General features: G+C 50.0%; 6 protein-coding genes across 6 annotated transcripts; 3 read left to right on the top strand and 3 right to left on the bottom strand.

The window, feature by feature from the left end:
- BJX68DRAFT_236485 (E2 ubiquitin-conjugating protein MMS2) lies at positions 1 to 1,243 on the bottom strand. Its single transcript, XM_071040025.1, has 5 exons — positions 1,056 to 1,243; positions 912 to 991; positions 717 to 842; positions 577 to 656; positions 1 to 523 (listed from the first exon to the last, which is right to left on the bottom strand). The coding sequence occupies exons 1-5, from the start codon at positions 1,132 to 1,134 to the stop codon at positions 463 to 465; spliced, it is 426 nt and encodes a 141-aa protein (XP_070899506.1). The 5' UTR covers positions 1,135 to 1,243; the 3' UTR covers positions 1 to 462.
- A 447-nt stretch (positions 1,244 to 1,690) lies between these two features.
- Positions 1,691 to 7,120, top strand: BJX68DRAFT_266434 (putative endosomal peripheral membrane protein (Mon2); the record flags this gene model as incomplete). The annotated part of the gene is made up of 6 exons (XM_071045510.1): positions 1,691 to 1,768; positions 1,826 to 1,892; positions 1,950 to 2,123; positions 2,173 to 2,379; positions 2,432 to 2,520; positions 2,579 to 7,120. 6 exons carry the CDS (start codon positions 1,691 to 1,693, stop codon positions 7,118 to 7,120), a joined length of 5,157 nt encoding a protein of 1,718 aa, XP_070899505.1.
- Positions 7,121 to 7,352: 232 nt separating this feature from the next.
- Positions 7,353 to 8,372, bottom strand: BJX68DRAFT_73678 (gluconokinase). The gene is made up of 2 exons (XM_071049680.1): positions 8,020 to 8,372; positions 7,353 to 7,855 (listed from the first exon to the last, which is right to left on the bottom strand). Exons 1-2 carry the CDS (start codon positions 8,254 to 8,256, stop codon positions 7,397 to 7,399), a joined length of 696 nt encoding a protein of 231 aa, XP_070899504.1. The 5' UTR covers positions 8,257 to 8,372; the 3' UTR covers positions 7,353 to 7,396.
- A 1,769-nt stretch (positions 8,373 to 10,141) lies between these two features.
- Positions 10,142 to 12,617, top strand: BJX68DRAFT_236476 (vacuolar protein sorting-associated protein 26). Its single transcript, XM_071040024.1, has 5 exons — positions 10,142 to 10,477; positions 10,581 to 11,053; positions 11,124 to 11,148; positions 11,302 to 11,418; positions 11,862 to 12,617. Exons 1-5 carry the CDS (start codon positions 10,258 to 10,260, stop codon positions 12,098 to 12,100), a joined length of 1,074 nt encoding a protein of 357 aa, XP_070899503.1. The 5' UTR covers positions 10,142 to 10,257; the 3' UTR covers positions 12,101 to 12,617.
- Positions 12,618 to 13,382: 765 nt separating this feature from the next.
- On the top strand, positions 13,383 to 15,822 carry BJX68DRAFT_266431 (uncharacterized protein; the record flags this gene model as incomplete). Its single annotated transcript, XM_071045509.1, has 3 exons — positions 13,383 to 14,460; positions 14,536 to 15,082; positions 15,135 to 15,822. The coding sequence occupies 3 exons, from the start codon at positions 13,383 to 13,385 to the stop codon at positions 15,820 to 15,822; spliced, it is 2,313 nt and encodes a 770-aa protein (XP_070899502.1).
- Positions 15,823 to 16,174: 352 nt separating this feature from the next.
- Positions 16,175 to 17,768, bottom strand: BJX68DRAFT_266430 (putative 2-oxo acid dehydrogenases acyltransferase; the record flags this gene model as incomplete). The annotated part of the gene is made up of 4 exons (XM_071045508.1): positions 16,175 to 17,233; positions 17,288 to 17,359; positions 17,419 to 17,522; positions 17,585 to 17,768. The coding sequence occupies 4 exons, from the start codon at positions 17,766 to 17,768 to the stop codon at positions 16,175 to 16,177; spliced, it is 1,419 nt and encodes a 472-aa protein (XP_070899501.1).
- Between the last annotated feature and the right edge of the window lie 330 nt (positions 17,769 to 18,098).

Below are 18,098 nucleotides of genomic sequence, written 5' to 3'. Positions count from 1 at the left end.
TGTCACGTGCTCGCCCTGTCTAGGTATGATTCAAAAGATTAGGAGCACATAGGAGCAGCCAATAGGCTGTATTATCATGATACTGTCTCCCGAAATTGCTCAAAGTCTTAGGAACATAAAGGACGCGGGCTCCCCGGGCCGTTGTGAAAAGGTTCCAACTCTGACAGTTCTATATTATGTCGGTCATTCAACCCCCAACACAACCGTCTCACTGTACCAATATGGCACGCTGCGAGGACACGAGGGCACGAGGCAAACTCTGGGTTAACTATGAGCGAGAGCCAGGATGCCTGAGATATACGCACAAAGAAGCGCATAGATCAATGAGGGAACTTGTGAATTGAGGCTCATGCATAAACTACACATGCTCTAATAAAGTCGAGAGGGAGAAGCTAATGCACCGGATGCGAAGCCCGACCTGATACTCCGTTTTGAACTCGTGAACCATTAATGACGCATTATTCAGAAGTTCGAGCCCTCTGGAGGCTGAGGAAGCTTCTTGTGTTGCGGTAAGGCCATGTACCTGAGACCATGAGTACTATGTCCCTGGAGACGACAAAGCGCGAGCAGACATACCTTCGAAGTTCAATCAAGACGGTCTCCATCGTATATTCACGCTTCCACTGAGCCAAGCAAGGCAGTTTAGCAGGGTCAACCTGGGAATGCTCAATTAGCTGCTGCTCTCCGTATTTTAACCAACTCAAAGAGAGCCGAACCTTTCCCGAATGCGGGTCAACGCATGGAATGTTGACTCGTGAAATGAATTGGAGGGTCGGGGGAAGATCGGGGTAATCGGGACCGCAATGGATATTGAGACTGTATATCCTATTCTCGTGCACGCTCTGCAGTTGTATGATTCCAAGCATCAGCACAGTTACCCAGTCATCAGAGCCTAGATCGAGGTCGCATACGTGAGGGGGTCCGAGGACAGTTCCATTCCAGTTGCTCATCATCATGTCTTCACCATCCGCGAGACCATAAGAGCAAGCCTCTAAATTAGAAAACCTATCAGACTAGTGATCATGATTGATCTTCCGCGGGGGTCGCATGCTTACCTGCTCCCAAACCCTTCTCACCTTTCTCCAGCTCCTCCAAGAGTCTGAAATTCCGGGGGACCTTTGCGTTTGCGGCCATTATGAGTGATTAACTCTCTTGGAGATATCAAGAGAAGATAGAATAAGCCAACAAGTAGGAAAAATGAGGAGGGGCGTTGGGCGGAAGAGAAACAATTTCATCACCACCAACCTTGTCAAAAGAGGGGCTGTCGTCACGGTCCACCCTTATCCACAGGCCTGATAATCAAGCCGTAAAGCCGGCCCGTAAAACCATTACAAAGTCTAAGAGATAATCATAACTTTCAGTAATCTCGTACAGCGCTGGTATCTATCACGTGATGATAAGAGGTGGCTATCACGTGGCATAATGTACTGTTATCTTGGCATCTTTGAAGCCACGGCGGAGGACTCGCCAGCGTTGTTTATACACCTGGACATCTTTTACTTTCTTCTAATGAATGCTGGCAGTCTTCGCTGCAAATACACGAAGCTGGAGCTGAAATTCTACTAGTCTTTGTCAGGGTTACAGTTCAGCTGTCGTTCTGTTCAACAATTAGTCACGCCAATATATTGCTTGCTAGTGCTTGATTGCTACCTGCTTGTTGGACTGGCCTCGGCCATGCGTTGATCTACAAATGTCCTCCCAACTGCTACAGTCAGAGCTTCTGAATCTTATCCAAGAATCTAAGAGAAAAAATGCAGACCTTCGCAATGTTTGATCTCCATTTCTGTATAAAGGGGATATCGGTCCCGGCTGACGAGATTTGTAGGCTGCCGAAGAGTCTCTCAATGACCTGAAGGCGCTGCCATCTACCTCCGAGGCGCAGATATCGGCTGGTAAGACTTGCCTTTTTTTTTTTCTCGTAAAGGCTTAAGTGTTGATCGTTGAATTAGATCTTGTTCGCAAGCCTAGATTTGTTAACCCGTTCATTCTGGCCTGCCACAGTCGACATGCTAAGCTCGCGGGAATTGGCGTGGTCTGCTTGCAACGATTGGTTGCATCCAAGTCACTGCCCTCTGAGCGATTGAAGGACGTACTTGGTGGCCTGAAAGAGATCACAACCTTGAGTAAGTGCTCGTGCCCCAGATCTATGTCATTGAGACTAACATTCGAAAGGCCTGGATATTCAACTCAAAATCTTGCAAACTCTACCATCGTTGCTGCAGCACTATTCTAACGACTTATGCGGCGAGCTCCTTGTTACGACTCTCGAAGTATGCGCGACTCTTCAATTGAGCAAGACTCTTGCAGTATCGAGTACGGCAGCTGCTACACTACAGCAACTTGTTGTTTTCACATTCGAGCGAGTGTCAATTGAAGACCGTGAGTGTTACTTTTGTCTCAATTGTTTAGTGGCTTACCCTTTCCCCCTTAGAGTCTCACCAAGATCCACGACCAACGGCGACAGTCAAGATCGACGGTAGTACTGTCAAAATAAGGCAATTTGCGCTAGATGCTTTACGGGTGAGATCTAAAGCCATTCATCAAGGTGTATTAGTCGGTGCTGACTGACGTTTTCAAGGTCCTGGATGACCTTTGCCGACTTGCGGAGGGGGAAACGCTGCATTTCCTGAGGATTAAGTCTCTTTCGCCCACATTCACTCTGGAACTTATCGAAAGTGTGCTTCTCAACAGCGGGCAGCTCTTTGTTAATCACCCTGAGCTTACACATGTGCTCCGGAGTCGTCTACTTCCCATGACGATCAGATACTTGTCAGAACGGCACACGTTTGCTCATACGGTTCGGATAGCCAGAATTCTCGTCATTCTTCTCAAGCGCTATTTGTCACTATTGACTGCAGAATGTGAAATGGCGCTCTCACTCCTGGCACATCTACTTGAGCCTGACGGGACTTCATCCTGGAAGCGAGTGCTGTGCATGGAGATGTTTCGAGGACTATACGCCGAACCGGGGCTTGTGAGACTCATCTATTCGCTGTACGATGGGGAGGAAGGGAGAAAGAATATTCTCCGAGACCACATGGCTTCCCTGGTTCGATTGGCAGCTGAAAAGCCTTCTTTGATCGGCGTCAGTAGTCGTTCAACTGTACCATCTCGTGCCGAACACGCCAGGTCTATCACCGAAGAGCAAATAACTCTCGAGGCCGGAGGAGTAGCTGGTGTCATTGGAACCTCAGTCCCATCTAGCGACAACGTACCGGGAATCAGCAATCAGTGGAGCGTCGTTCGCTCACCCTACTTGGAGCTGCTTGACAAGACCGAACCACCACAGCCACCTGAAACATACATTTACAGTCTGGTACTGAACTGTGTAAGCGCCTTTGCTGACGGCCTCGCGAAGTTCATACTTCCCCTCACCGTCCCGGACCTGAAACCGAAGCGGAAAAGCCGCATTGCGGGTGACCGAGATGCTGGGTCTGCGACATCCTCTCAGGATCTCCAAAGAGAAGACTCCCTTAAACGCTCAAAGTCAGTGAAGAAATCCCCGGTACCTATTAATCCTCTGGATTTAGAGTCCCACCCTCAAATCTCCGCTATCCGAACTTGCGCTGGGATTGTTGAGGATTGTTGGCCAGCTGTGCTTGCGACCTGCTCAACATTCCTCTATGCATCTCTAGACGATGATTTCTACCACAACCTTGTTCGCTCATTTCAGAAACTAGCTCACGTTGCTGGACTCCTGAGGCTGTCCACACCGCGGGACGCATTCTTGACGACCCTGGGTAAAGCATCCGTGCCAGCTGAAGCTAGTAGCGTCAAACCCGTTGTATCTGCGCCAGCAGCACCTAGCACTCAGCATAGCGAAGCAACGGGCAAGAGACAGAAGGGTGGTGACGCAGCCCAGGTCATTCCGCAGACGCCGATGGAAGGCTCTACAGCGCCATTTAACGAACAAGTCCTGTCTCTTACCACAAGAAATCTTCTTTGTTTACGTGCTTTGCTCAATCTGGGCATCGCACTTGGCCCGACCTTGGATCAGCCTGCCTGGTCCATAATCCTTGGTACACTCCAGGATACCGACCTGCTAGTTAGCAAGTCCTCCACAAAGGGGCAGAATGCTCCGAGCAACACAGACGAACTTGTGGGAGGTGATATACCTCAGGGTAACCTGGGTACGGAGATTCTCGCGGTGCAGTCTGCCTCAAATAAGCTTCTTGAGAGCACCAGCGAGTATCCTAGCGAGACCTTCCGAGACTTATTAGTTGCCCTCTTGGATCTTTCTGCAATAACGGAGGAGACTATGGCATCTAATATCCCAGATACATCAGCAAAAGATGGACAGTTGTTGCAGCCGAGCTCCGGTCGTATGCGTCGGTCCTCCCGTCGGGTGTCACATGCTCTGGGCAGATCGAGAATTGAAGAGGAAGAGCTGAGGTTTGTTCTAGAGAGGGCATATGCGCTAGCGAAAGCGAACCTTGAAAGACTGTCATCCTTAGTGGGGAGTGACCATAGCGCTTGGTACCTTCTCACGAGCCGGCTCATGTCAACCGCAGCCAACGGACAGACCAGTCAAGATCTTCGTCTCCGCGCCAACGGGATCTTAAATGGCTTGGTTTTCGAGACGATGAAACAGAGAGCTGATGAGAATGACTCAGAACGGGACGCGCGGCAGTTGCGAAATCTGGAAACACTGAAATTCCAGGTTGAAACTCTCTACCAAAGCAGTGGCTGCCCGCTAGGATCACCTTCGACTCCCGTAGTCGAAGTTCATGAGCAGAGCCTGGAGACATTGAAGAACGTTCTAGAGCAATATGCTGAGACGTTTAATCAATGTTGGACAGCTGTCTTTGGCCTTATTTCTACCGTTTTTGGTGAACCAAACTTGGGTGAGAATGAGAGTACGACAGCAGCTACCGCCGGGCACAAGAGGACATTTGTAACAGGCTCTGCTCGGCTTATCCAGGTTGCGTACAAGAGTCTGCAACTCATTGCGTCTGATTTCTTGTCCCAGCTTCCCCCGCAATGCCGCCTAGATTTGGTGGAATCTTTTTCCAAATTTGCACTACAACAGCAGGTCTTCAATATCTCCCTCACTACAGCATCATCTTTTTGGAATGTGTCCGATTTTCTCCATGACCAGACGGGTCGTTTTACTATCGAAACACATATTGACACATCTGTGAGTGAGGAGCAGCTAGCCGCTCTAGCAAAAGCGGAGGACCCATCTGTCGCTGGAAATGCTCTATGGTTGTTATTACTGTTGCGGATAGTCGACATTACAACGGATAGCAGATCTGAGGTTAGGAGCTGCGCGATTCACACACTCCTGAGGATTTTCGACGCCTATGGCCAACAGCTTTCGCCGAAAGCATGGAATCTTTGTCTAAATCGCGTTCTGTTTCGCATGCTTGAGCAGATCGAAGCTAGTTTTGCTAATGCGCAACACAAGAGCAGTAAAGATTCTGACGATGACAGGGCCTGGATTGAGACGACAGTTTTGGTGATTAAAGGAGTGTCTGACCTTTTGACCAACGTCTTCGAGACCATCATCGATGATGCCGATTTTGAATTGTCATGGAAACGGTTGCTGGATTACTTTCAGAGTCTTGCTAGCCTACGCCTTCTAGCGTTCAGCCAGGCAGTATTCTCGAGTCTGTCGACCATCCTTGCGCGGGTTCAGCTGCCGGGTGGTCTGAACAAGCAGTCACTACACTCGGTCTGGTCTGTATGGGTCAATGGCCACCCCGCCGACAAGAAAGATTCGCTGGACTTGGACAAGCCTAACCAAGACGCTGCAATCTCATACCTACACGCCTTCCAACAGTTGTACCGATTGTACAAGGACGATCTGACAAAGCAAGATGTCGAAAAGGTCCTAGGCCACATAAAGATGCTCACCTGGCATTCTATATGCCCCAGATACTCGTCCGATATCGATCGCCCATCTGAGTTGCAAGCATTGGTAATTGACTGTCTTAAAATGATGTGCTTGGACAAAGACAGCTCCCAGGGAGAAATCATTAGGTGCCTATCGGAATTTGCAGATTCAGCCCTCACAAAATGGTCTCCAAGCAGTGACATAAGAAAACCGACCTATATCGCTTTCTCCAAGGGAGCCATTGACTTGGTTAGCTGGTACGTTGTCGAGTACGGCATCAAGCAGGACATCTTTGCAGACGGTTCTCTATCGTCAGCCCTCGAACATCTTGCGAATCCAGTCATCCAGCGGTATGAATGGCCGGGGAAGGACCGTGAGCCTAGCCTATGGCAGAAGTCAATTACCGCATCCTTGGATATCTTGCGTGTAGCAATTCCTTACGTGGAGCAACAATATGATACATCAGCCGAGTCTCAGATATCGTGTTTCTGGAACTGGGTCGTTGAGATAGCGAATGGTATCATCTCCGCCAGGGGCTACCGCACAGCTCCTATCTCGAGACTTACTATGCTTTCTGATGAAGCTTTCGACATCGAAGCCTTCAATAAGCTGAAATCGTTTATCATCCCGCCTCTCGGTGCACCAATCATCTCGGACACTATTCGAAGGGAATTTGCCTGCGCCCTTCTTCATTCCTCCTTTATCTACCTACCACAGCGCCACGATCTGCCCACCAAATATCGCGAAGACGAAGCCCTCACTGGCTTATATAACGTTCGACCAGGACGGACTCTTGAACCGCCTCCAACCACACGGACCAAGATGGCCTACACAGCTTTAAATGCCTTGTTTGAACTATCATCTTCACCCGGCCAAGCAAACGAGGCCCTTGAGGCCTCGGCTGCTGAAGAGAGGTCCAGACAAATCGTACTAGCGCGCTCTGTGTCGCCGTATCTGATTCTTCGGTGTGCGGTATCATTGAAGGGCTATATTGCCGATCAGCCTCTACGCGGACTCATGCCGCAGCCGACTCCAGCTCGTAAAGCACTTCTATATCTCCTCGAGGGAATGGTCAAACTCCGAAGCGAGCCCTCTGCTATTCCACCCCCGCCTATCACGAAGACGGTTCCTGGTGACACTAATAGCCAGAATTACAAGAAACACCTCGAATGGATCTACCCGCTGGTGGTGCAGGCAGTGCAAGTTGCAGGCAAACAGCGGGAGGGCGGTGAGGTATTACGGGCTCTTGGAGAGGTGCTTCGCGAAGTCGGCATCAACGTATAGAACCTTTATACTTTGTCCTATAGACATAGATGGATGTTCATAAAACAAACTCATGTGGTGTATAATTTTACCTTTCTGTACAAGTGATATGCTGCAAGCCTTCGCATGGCGATTCTTTCTGCATATGCTAAAGGTATCAATGCAAGAAACTCCTATCCACACATCTTTCTGTGGCACAACCATGTATAGGGAACGACACGCTAAAAACTCCCAAAACGCCAACCATGCAATCAACCAGCCCTAGAAGCAGGAAAAATCAAAAGAAAAAGAATAACCCTAAGGCCTGAACCCCGCCAACTCCCCGCCAACAACACTCATGACCTCCCTCTGCACATCCCCCATCGTCCCCCTAACGTCAACAGTAAGCGCATCCCACTCGCCCACCCCAGGCTCCTCCAAGTCCCTCAACTGACTCTCCACCATACCAGGCTTCATATAATGCGCCTGCCTCGCCGAGACCCGCTGGTATAGCACGACGGGATCGAGTTTCAGGTACACGAAATGAATGCGCACGTTGGGTGACCCGTACGCGGCAACGCGCATTACATCCCGGTATTTCTTCTTGAGAGCGCTGCAGGCGACGACGACGCCGGCGGGGGGTGAGGCGTTTCCGGCGCTGGCTGTTGATAGGAGCGTTGTTGCTGCGGAGCGTAGGGCGATGAGCCAGTCCCAGCGGTCTGCGTCTGTGAGGGGGATGCCGGCGGACATTTTTTCTTTGTTGGATATCGGGTGGTACTGAGGGTTTTGTTAGTTTCTTATTTGTTTAATGTAATTTATCCGTCTGATATATCTGATAGAATTGTGTCGCGTGGGTAATAAATAGGTAGGCACGTGTAGTATACTCCATAGTTGAAGTTGGAGTACAGTAGCGGTATTTGGGGTAAAATCAGGCAACTTACATCATCACCCTCAATAAACGGCACGCCCAATTCCTGCTGGAGATAACGCCCGACGGTACTTTTGCCACTTCCGGCTGGACCGGTGACAACCCAGATGTGTTGGAGGAATTCGGGGGCGACTGAGGCTTGTTCGGGGCGCATTGTTGGCGCTGATGCCGAGGGTGCGGTGTGGTTGCGGGAGGCTTTGCTGCGAGACGAGTCTACGGCTGCATTTTGGGAGGTGCCGGCGGAGAGCATTTTGAAGAGGAAGAGGAGGAGAGTTTTCTTTGGAGAGGTCTAAATGGTACAAGGTGGAAGTTTGGGAGTGTCCCGTGTGGTTCAACCAGAGTTTTAGAGAAGATGCGATTCGGATTTAGACTGTAATATATGGATTGGAGCCACGGAGTAACAAAGGTTTGCGCAAGGCTTGCAAGAGGAGAGACAGAGCAAGGAGGGAGGATCAGAGGAGAAGAGAAAAGAGGAATATTATGTCAAGAACGCATGGTTAAATAAAGGCTTCGCCTCCTGGACCGGTGGTGCGCCAGTGGGTCATAAACCGATATTTGTATATCCTTATTCAGGGCCACATCGGGGCTCTCCATTCTGGGCGATGTATTTGTGACAGGAGCAGAGGACCAGGGATTGCTCATTAAACGAACAGGAAAAAGGGAATACAAACTGAATACAGCCGAGTGGGGGAGAGTGGGGGGAGAACAAACAAAGACCTGGAGGATTCCAGTCCAGCGGTCTGGTAATCGTTATTAGCGGCTGATCTTGATTGTACAACGTGTGCCTTGCTGGCTGCTTCACACTCCAATTGAGGCAATGATGAGGCTATCCAGCCTGTTTCTGAGGGTACCTAATCATGACAGAATCAAAAAGGCCAGGTCTTCTAAAAATGCCTCCTCCGGCGTCATTGCGAAGTCTTGACCTATGATGTCACAGTCTTCTTAGCCGGGGAACCGGGTCGTCGAAGCAGGTACTTCACCTCAACAATACGAGAACTATCGAGGCTTGTAACCATATCGTATATAACTCCAGTCAAAAACATGGAATCTTACTGGAAGCCCTGGTGACTGACTGCATCATCTCTTCAAAATCATAGCACCGTCAGTCCATCTGAGGTTGCCGTTGTATACCCCCACGCTATACCTGATCAGGCAACTCTGGTATCGAAAGAGACGTCGTCGGAAAATGATACGGAGTCAGGACTTTCCTGCTCCATTTGTGTTGAATCGTTGTGCATAGTTTTATCGGACTCGGTACCTCCACTTGCCGTCTTCTGATCCCGCACTGAAACCGCAAGCCTGGCAGATCTAGCTTCAAAATGTCCTCGCTGTTGAATCGTACTTTTCTGGACCCTGGTCGAAACGGTAGACCAGGCATTTCGTGCCAATCTGAGGGGTAGCATCAGCTGCCCTTTTGCTGGGAGAACCCTTCCTTCAGGCCGAGAGGCAGGATCCGACTCTGGCCCTTTAGAGGCATTGATCCCCATCGAGAGTAGAACTGGGAGCGATGCGATTGGCCAGTCGTGTGGCTGTAGGGTGTGGCTGAATTCCGGGGAAGCCCGCTCGGCGGCTCGTGAGGCACCAAAGGTCAAAAACCATGCATCACTCCGCAAGCAGCTATAATTCCCCGACAATCGTGGTTGGCCCTAAAAGAGTAGTATTTCATTCGATTCCTGCTTCATTATCGTCTTGCTCCGGGCATCCGCCAATTGGCAAGCAGCGCTTTCCAATACCCTGCCTATGATGCAGCGGAAATGGGTTTCCTGGGAGTTCCCAGATGTGACAGCCACAACCATCTGTACCCCCTCATTCGAGGACCTATCACAAGCGCTTGCTGCAAATCGATATCAGTGCCCTCAAATCTTGTTCGAGACGCCACCTGGTGGGTGGAGATGATCAGGTCATCCCCAAATTAATCGGTCTGAAACGCTTCGATCAACCATGTTTTCCTTGGCGGCGTGTTTCTGTAACATATACACCCTCAGATCAAGCGAGAAATTTGAGTTATCATCGACTGTTTGAGGTCTTACTGAGAGCAAGAAGACTTTGTCGGATGAGTTGGGAGATGTCAGTTGTGCTATGCATGATCGAAGCATTACGTAATCATGAATATGCCCACCGCCAGGCAGTAATCATCAACCATCATGCTCAACTGAGCTCAGCTGGTGGCATTGTCCTTGTCATTGCGCTTATCCGATCTGACATACGACACTAGTGACTTGAAATTGACTCTCTTAACGCCTTGCCCACCATGACATCCCTCTTCTTTTCGACCCCGCTCGACATCGATATCGTCCTTGAGGATGGCGACGAGCGCCAGATGGTGGAAGCCAAGCTGGACAAGGGCCATCGTGAGAAGGTCCCTTTATACATGGATGGAGAGTCTGTCAAGGGTGCTGTAACTGTACGACCAAAAGATGGAAAGCGATTGGAGCATACAGGCATCAAGGTGCAGTTCATCGGAACGATAGGTACGGAAAGCTGGCTTCATTGGCGCTGCGGTGATGCCTGAGAGGGCCAGTTCGATTTACGGGCATATTGTGGCAAGGTACTGATCCTACTCGCTCGGTATAGAAATCTTCTACGACAGAGGCAACCACCACGAATTCCTATCTTTGGTCCAGGAACTCGCAGCCCCTGGCGAGCTACAACATCCGCAAACCTTCCCATTCAACTTCAAAAACGTCGAGAAACAATACGAATCCTACAATGGCATCAATGTGAAGCTACGATATTTTGTCCGGGTGACGGTGTCAAGACGCATGGCGGACGTGATTCGAGAGAAAGACTTATGGGTTTATTCTTATCGCATGCCGCCCGAGACCAACAGCCCGATCAAGATGGACGTCGGTATCGAAGACTGCCTACACATCGAGTTCGAATACTCCAAATCAAAGTACCACCTCAAAGACGTCATCGTGGGACGCATCTATTTCCTTCTAGTGCGGCTGAAGATCAAGCATATGGAGTTATCGATCATTCGAAGGGAGACGACAGGAGCCCGGCCAAACGAGTACAACGAAAGCGAAACACTGGTGCGATTCGAGGTTAGTATTTGGAACAAGACCGCTGTGCATTTCTCAGGGCATATTTGCTGATTGGCTGACCCTTGCATAGATCATGGATGGATCACCATCACGAGGTAAGCTCATTGATCTGCTCCCTACTTGCATACGCATTGTCTGTTGGCTCTGAAACGCGACGTTCGGACTTTCTTGAGATGGTTTACCGAAGAACAAGGCAATGAGATGGGCGAAAAAAGGCAATCAATCTGACCCTTGCTTACCATGAGCAGGTGAAACTATTCCCATCCGTTTGTTCCTCGGTGGATTTGATTTGACGCCCACGTTCCGAGACGTCAACATGAAGTTCTCGACACGTTATTATCTGAGTTTGGTGCTCATTGACGAAGGTACGTTGACGTGGTCACATGCGCCTATGATGTGTCTGCCCCTTATCAACCCCCAGTTTTCCTGAAAACCAACGGAACGTCTATGAAACACTCACTCAGGCGTATGCGTTGGCGCCTGAAGTCATTCCTTCCACTGCCGATGATTCACTGCCCAAAAAACCGCCCCAAGTCACATATCAATAGCCGACGGCTATTGAAAATGGGTTCGGACCAGTCAAACACGCGGAGCGTTCGGCTCGGCTGGTTGCAGGCACCATTTGTCGGCCTCTCCCCGACTGCGCACCCCCACGCTAACCAGCCTTCACGTGGTGGACCCCACCGTCCCCAGTTTTCCTTGCCCTTGTATTTTCCGGTTTTTTTATCTTTACGCCCATCCCACGCTTTGCTGTATTTTTGACCCCCAACACTGACCGGTCAACTAACGCCTTCCTTCCCTTCTATAGATGCCCGCCGGTACTTCAAACAATCCGAAATCATCCTCCACCGTCTCGCTCCCGAAATTCCGCCCACACCCGAAGTAGCCCGCCAGCAGAAAATCCAGATGGAGCAGGCCGAAAAGGACCAACAGCGCCAGCTCCCACCAGGATCTGCAACGCCTGGTCCGGGCAGGGAACCGCATCCTACTACGTCTCTTACTAGTACTACCACGGGCCAACCGGCGGTCCCAGCTCCTGCGGCTTAGTTTTCCTTTTCAATCAACCCTAATCCACCAGCATTACCTCAGTGATCTCACTGCTTGGTGCAAACGACCTTTTGTCAAACCATAGAAGAAGCTCGGGCCAAAGTTCTGATATGATATATCAGCCACACCAATATCGACATATACCCCCGTCCGCGCTGGCTACGTACATGTATATTTCCCTGTATACGTATGCTGTATCTTTGTCATGATGCTCATATATGCTAGCTAGCTTACTCGCTTACGAATGCATTTCCTTCCTTGTTCCTTGCTATTTTATCAGTTCTCGAGCCCGAGACCATCTCTGTTGGGGTAGGTCTTTTTGGTGCCCTGCCTTGTATAATACTTGATTGCAGTGAGGCGCCCATCTTCTGTAGTCACCCGCCTGCTCAACGCTAGCTTGCTTGATTGCCGAGGTGCTTGCTAAAACGCTCGCTCAGTTGCTTGCTCAAGGTGCTCTGCTGCGCATGTAGGCTGCAGAAGCGGGGCTATCGAGGACCCTAGTAGGTGAGGTTTATGCCAGGAACGAACCTTGATGCTAGTCCAGACGACTGTGGGGAGGACGGGGCGGTACGACTAGACCATGCGGAGCATATCCAGATCCTGTTGTGGAAGGCGCGAAGGGCGTGGGTAACCTCTACAAGGACCTCTTCTCTCGCTCAGAACCTCTTAGGGAGCAAGCACCTTACTATCGCTGTATTAATTATGGAGTGACTTCGTCAATGTCATTACACTCTACGATATTCAGGACTCTTTTCAAAGGAATTCTACCGAAGACGTTATAAGTGGCTGCAAGCCCAGAATACTTTTCTAAATTATGTGAAGGTGTTTAGGCACCCAGCTGAAAATTTGGGGCTGCTGCCTCAAACAAATCAATCCTACTGAAACCTTGCAGGAAGAACAAAAACAGGTTGGAGCAACAACACACTGAATTTCCTTCACTACACCTCTCTTTCCTCCCATCTCCTCCAAGTTCAACCTCCAGCTTCATGAAGCTATCGTCTTTTGACTTCCCACACCCTCCCGCTACATTGTCGCTTCTAGACACCTAGTAATCCGGAAGAGCCTTGTCTTCTAATATGGGAACCAGAGGCCTGCTATTCATTCGCTGGAAGGGTAGATACTATGTCTACTACAACCACTACGATAGTTACCTAGAGGGTCTCGGAGAGGCTATCGTAGAGAATATTCCAATAACACCCGAGGAGTATCAAGGTATGCCCAGAGCTCATATATCTTCGTACGAGACGGTTAACCTAGCCTTGGAAAAGAATGGCTAGACAATATGCGACAAACCTACACGCGCCTGTCAGACCAATTCGAAGAACATATTCTCCCCATCTCTCCGGATTTCCTCCAGCCTGACGGCTTCACTACGCCCAAAGATCGTTATTTTCGCAGCTACCTTGCAATTGATGATCGGCTTGAAGAAAGACCAACCTTGGCGCTGGAAAATTATTCTGGGGATCTTTGGATTGAGTGGACCTACACGATCGACCTTGACCGCGAACTCCTTGTGGTTAATCAGTCTGCCATTTTTCAGCTTGCGAGACTGCCACATTGCCCTAATTGGCATGGGTTTCTGGAGCAAGACCACCACGGTCGTACAGTTCTGGCCGTCGAGACACCGTCAGGCCTTACTGGTGTTGGAGCAGACAATATCGAGGTGGATAATGACCTGCGTGATAAATACGCTTCTTTCGATCTTACATCAGGTTCCCTGGAGATTCTGGAAAAGTCCATTCAAGACCGCACCCCTAGGGTGACTATCTTGACACTGACTATCTTGTCTATTTGTCAAGAATATCGGGGTCTGCTAGATGCATCTTATATGGACTGGTCATCCAAATCCTTCCCATTCCGAGAAATTGCATCCGCCATCGTGTCTGTTGCCGCTGGAGAAGTAGCTTATGCATCTCCTGATAACCTTGACGGACGTTATAGGAAAGAGGGTTTCTTTCGTTTTCCCGATACCGGCCGCCCTACCAGTCGGCATCGTCTGCTTCCTGGTTTCCTTAGTGAATGCCATGCCCCTAACGTTAGACCTGGATCCGCCCCTGCCCCGGAAAATAATCCGTTTTGGGTGGGGAACGTGCTTGTATATCTCACCCCGCGGCTTGACTTAGATGAGGTTCAAGAAGCCGCAATCGCCGCGGTAGTCGACTTTGGCCTTCGTCAAGGCTCCAAATCGTTTCATGCATTGGTGTTCTCTATTCTGGACTTTTTCATGGTTGATGTCATGGAGACAAATGGGAGCGTTCAAGTTACGATGACACCATTGATGAACTTGATCTTTTTCGATGATGCTACGTCAAGATTTGTGAAAGGGCCTCGTAGCCGAGGTTCAGATCTTGCGACCCATGGTAAGACCTCTCAGCACGAAGACGAGGTAGCTGAAAGTGACGAGAAGAAAGACAAATAGAGCGACGACGAGAAAGACGAGGAGAGAGACGAAGGCAACGACGATGATGATTGGGGCTTTGGTCATGAAGGGAGTCTCTTCACGTGGAGTGGAAACATGGGCAGCTATGCTGCGGCAGCCATTCTGATAAGTTTCTTCGATTCGGCGATGGATGAGTACCTACAAGATACAAAGTCTCGAGTACTCCCAAACGAGATACTAACTACGATCATGGAGTGCTCGGATCATCAGACGTACTTGTCTCTTGCTAGAGCGTCTGCCAGTTGTCGAGACCTCTATTACCGCAAGTTCAGACTGACTGATGTTTACGCTGTAATCTATCAGGAGAGCCAGGAAAAGGAGCTGTCGTCCATAACTCTGGAGAATCTCGAATCGGGAGAGAGGATTTCTGCGACTCTAGGTTGCCAGGAAAGTGGCGTGTCACATAAAGTGACCAAGATGAGCCCTATAATAGGGGTAACAGATCCAAACAGGATGAGTATCTTGGATGCATGCGGTTTATACCTTTCAAAAGTTCCGCACAAGCACCCTCCCTATCCGCAGACAACGGACATGCCGGCTCAGTAAGTTCTCACTCGAACAGTTGGCCCATGGGCAATGACTAACCTGATACAGGGAGGCATACACTTACGTGACGCATCCTCGCGGGCCAGAGCCGGAGCGCCTTTTTCAACTGCCAAGTCACTCTTACCTTGGTTCTCTTGAAGATATCTTTGGGCGCTATATTCTAGGGACAATTCAAGGCAAGCTCCCCGAGAACTCTAGATTCACACGCATTGATTCTGGGCAATACCGATGCCTCCTTCCGCATGGCTATCGAATGTTGAAGATGGATAAGTTTTTCTGCAGCGGTCTGCAAATAATCCTCAGACCCGGAGGCCACGAAAGTGCAGAAGAATGGACAAAGACAATGAAGTTTGCAGTGAAAACGCTCCACCATCGGGAAATAACTGGAGCCGACGGATTTGGCTTTGCCAGCAGAGGATGCCCTGTAATCGTGGCCTTTGAGAGGCGCTTGAGGCTGTTCTACTACGTCAACAAGTGTGATAGCCCATCCGAGGTGGATATTTCAACACCGCATTGCGTCGAACTCGCAGAAAAATGCACGGACGAAGACCCTAGCCGCCGACTTGTTGAACTCATGCCAGGTGATGAGCCTGTGAGCCTGGACGATCCGGGATCCCGCGAGCGGTTCGAGAGCTGGATCCTGTCCTTCTGTGCTCCTGGCGAGCAGCAAATGACGGAGTGGAACCCTTTCACTGCCAAACATACCGAGCTGAAGAGAACAAAGCGGGAGGCATAGTTGTTTGTGCTCGCGCCTCATCCTAAGGATCTCTGGCTTTGGACCATCTAAGTGAGCAGCTGAGTAGGTAACGACCTGGGAATACTAAGCAAGGGCTAGATCAGGAGCTGAAAGAAAATTTGGTTGGTTAGGGCAAGCCCCAATACAGGTGGTAAACAAAGGGTGGCAATCACGGGTGCAGCTCTTGTCTATAAACTCTTATTCAGAACACTTATTGGCCTAAGAACATCCTGAATCAAGCTCTGTACCTTGAAGGCCATGTAGCATCACCCCAGTTGCCTATACCGGCTTCCGCGCCTAGTGCAGTATCTTGGGCTCACCCTACAACTGGTCCGTCGCCATTGTTGGCGGGTCATCGTAGAGTCAAAAGCATCCGCTCGGGCGACTCGATGAGCTCCTTGACTAAGCTAGCCATCCTCGCCATTGTCGCCCCATCTACCACGCGGTGATCCGCACTCCAGCTGAAATTCACAACCTCGTTCTTCGTGACCTGACCGGCATCATCAAAAGCAGGCACTGTCCTCGCCCGCCCAATTCCGAGAATAGCCAGTTCATTCGTGACAATCACGGGGCTAACGTAGGTTCCTCCGATATTTCCAATGTTTGACACAGTAATGGTGCCACCACTAAGATCGGCGGGTGTGAGCTTGCCTTCTTTTCCTAGTGCGCTGAGACGTGTGATCTCCTGGGCAATTTCTTGGAGTGAGCGGCCTCCAACGTCCTTGATGTTGGGGACTATCAAGCCTTGTGGAGTATCCATCGCAATTCCGATGTTGTGTCTTGGCCGCATGATGAGCTGAGGCTTGTCGGGGTTACTGGTGTCTAGTTTTGCATTGAGTATGGGGTAGTCGTTCAGAGCGAGAGATACAGCTTTGACAACGAACGAGAGGAACGTAATTTTCTGCGGATCCTTTGCGTCGGCAGCAAGTCTCTTTCTAAGGGCTGTGATGTTGTTGATGGTAAGCTCGTCTGCGTATCCAAAGTGTGGGATAGATAGTGACCGTGTCATCGTCTTGAACATCTGCAATTGAATAGGCGTCAAGTTGACGGCCGTGTCTCCTTGTTGAGGCGTAAGTGTCACAGCGGGCTGGCTGCTTCTTGCGGCAGCGAATCGCTGGACGTCCTCCTTGAGTACTCGCCCGTCCTTCCCTGACCCTTGCACATCTTCGATATTCACATTGAGCGATTTGAGCAGCCCTCGGACTGCTGGGGTAGCCAGTGTTGCATAGCGGGACTTTGGAGCGTTATTTTCGAGAGGTATGACTGGAGAAGTAGATACTAGAACAGTAGGCTGAGGAACCACTTGCGATTCTGTATGAGTCGGAACTGGTGAAGGGGGTTCTGTGCCCGATACCGCCGGGGGATGCTCGTCAGGGTACTTTGCGTCGTCGACTTCTATGTCACAGAGCGCCTATAAAATCCATAGTTAGCATGCGCAACGACGTCTTTCGACGTACTTGCTTACCATCCCGGTTGGCACTGTGTCATCCGCCTGAAAATGGAGCTTCTTCACCACGCCCTCATACCGCGAGGTAATCTATATATATATTAGCATATAGCCAATCCAGAACGTAGGAGACAAAAGGCCAAACTTACATCATCAACCGCTTTATCCGACTGATACTGACACAGTGGCTTCCACTCCTCGACTCGGGCCCCCTCCTCAACATACCATTGAATGATCTGAACTTCCGTTATCCCTGCCGAGAGACCGCGCGTTAGCATCCTGTATAAAGAACAAACCCTCGAGTATGGTTCATACCTTCCCCGACATCCTTCAAGACCTGAGACCGAATCCCTTCAAGAGCCAATGCGGCATGAAAGCTCCGCCGCCCGCGGGGGAGACATATTGAGGGGGAGAGCCGATCACGAATGCTAAGAGCTGTGCGGGATTGGGAGTGTTTCCAGGCTCTGGAGAAGCCTCGACTGCAACGTAGAACATTCATTGTCAATTTTTCCACGGTGGCCGAGGGGTAAGGAGTAATGGAGGAGAGAGGGCATTTAGATGGGACGAAACAAATAATGTCTTCCCTTCCTTCATCACTCCGCATCTGCGCATACAACCGCCGACGATAACCGATGCGTAGCGTCATGTCACGTGAGTTTCTCCGCATCTCGGGACAGAAGTCGGGGTAGTCATGTGAATAGCGCGATGTACCTATGTACTGATGTGGAATTGAAGAGGGTGACTTGAATGAAAACACTGAAGCCAAGCTGGCTGATTATTGTACATGATTTATATATACAGAGAAGCTATTGTGCATGGGCGGGTGTTA

Source organism: Aspergillus pseudodeflectus (assembly GCF_044049435.1).
Source record: "Aspergillus pseudodeflectus strain CBS 756.74 chromosome Unknown BJX68scaffold_19, whole genome shotgun sequence".
Lineage (NCBI taxonomy): Eukaryota > Fungi > Ascomycota > Eurotiomycetes > Eurotiales > Aspergillaceae > Aspergillus > Aspergillus pseudodeflectus.
Note: the sequence above shows the minus strand (reverse complement) of the source record. Positions and strands in the feature narration are given on the sequence as shown.

What these genes read in the sequence shown, in the direction of transcription:
- BJX68DRAFT_236485 (XM_071040025.1), bottom strand. Translation starts at nt 1,134, where the DNA reads ATGGCCGCAAACGCAAAGGTCCCCCGGAATTTCAGACTCTTGGAGGAG. An exon ending in CTGTCCTCGGACCCCCTCAC is followed by an intron (nt 843 to 911) that starts GTATGCGACCTC and finishes ATACAACTGCAG; the next exon opens with AGCGTGCACGAGAATAGGAT. An exon ending in GTCTTGATTGAACTTCGAAG is followed by an intron (nt 524 to 576) that starts GTATGTCTGCTC and finishes TCATGGTCTCAG; the next exon opens with GTACATGGCCTTACCGCAAC.
- BJX68DRAFT_73678 (XM_071049680.1), bottom strand. Translation starts at nt 8,256, where the DNA reads ATGCTCTCCGCCGGCACCTCCCAAAATGCAGCCGTAGACTCGTCTCGC. An exon ending in CGTTTATTGAGGGTGATGAT is followed by an intron (nt 7,856 to 8,019) that starts GTAAGTTGCCTG and finishes CAAAACCCTCAG; the next exon opens with TACCACCCGATATCCAACAA.
- BJX68DRAFT_236476 (XM_071040024.1), top strand. Translation starts at nt 10,258, where the DNA reads ATGACATCCCTCTTCTTTTCGACCCCGCTCGACATCGATATCGTCCTT. An exon ending in GGATGGATCACCATCACGAG is followed by an intron (nt 11,149 to 11,301) that starts GTAAGCTCATTG and finishes TACCATGAGCAG; the next exon opens with GTGAAACTATTCCCATCCGT. An exon ending in TTTGGTGCTCATTGACGAAG is followed by an intron (nt 11,419 to 11,861) that starts GTACGTTGACGT and finishes TCCCTTCTATAG; the next exon opens with ATGCCCGCCGGTACTTCAAA.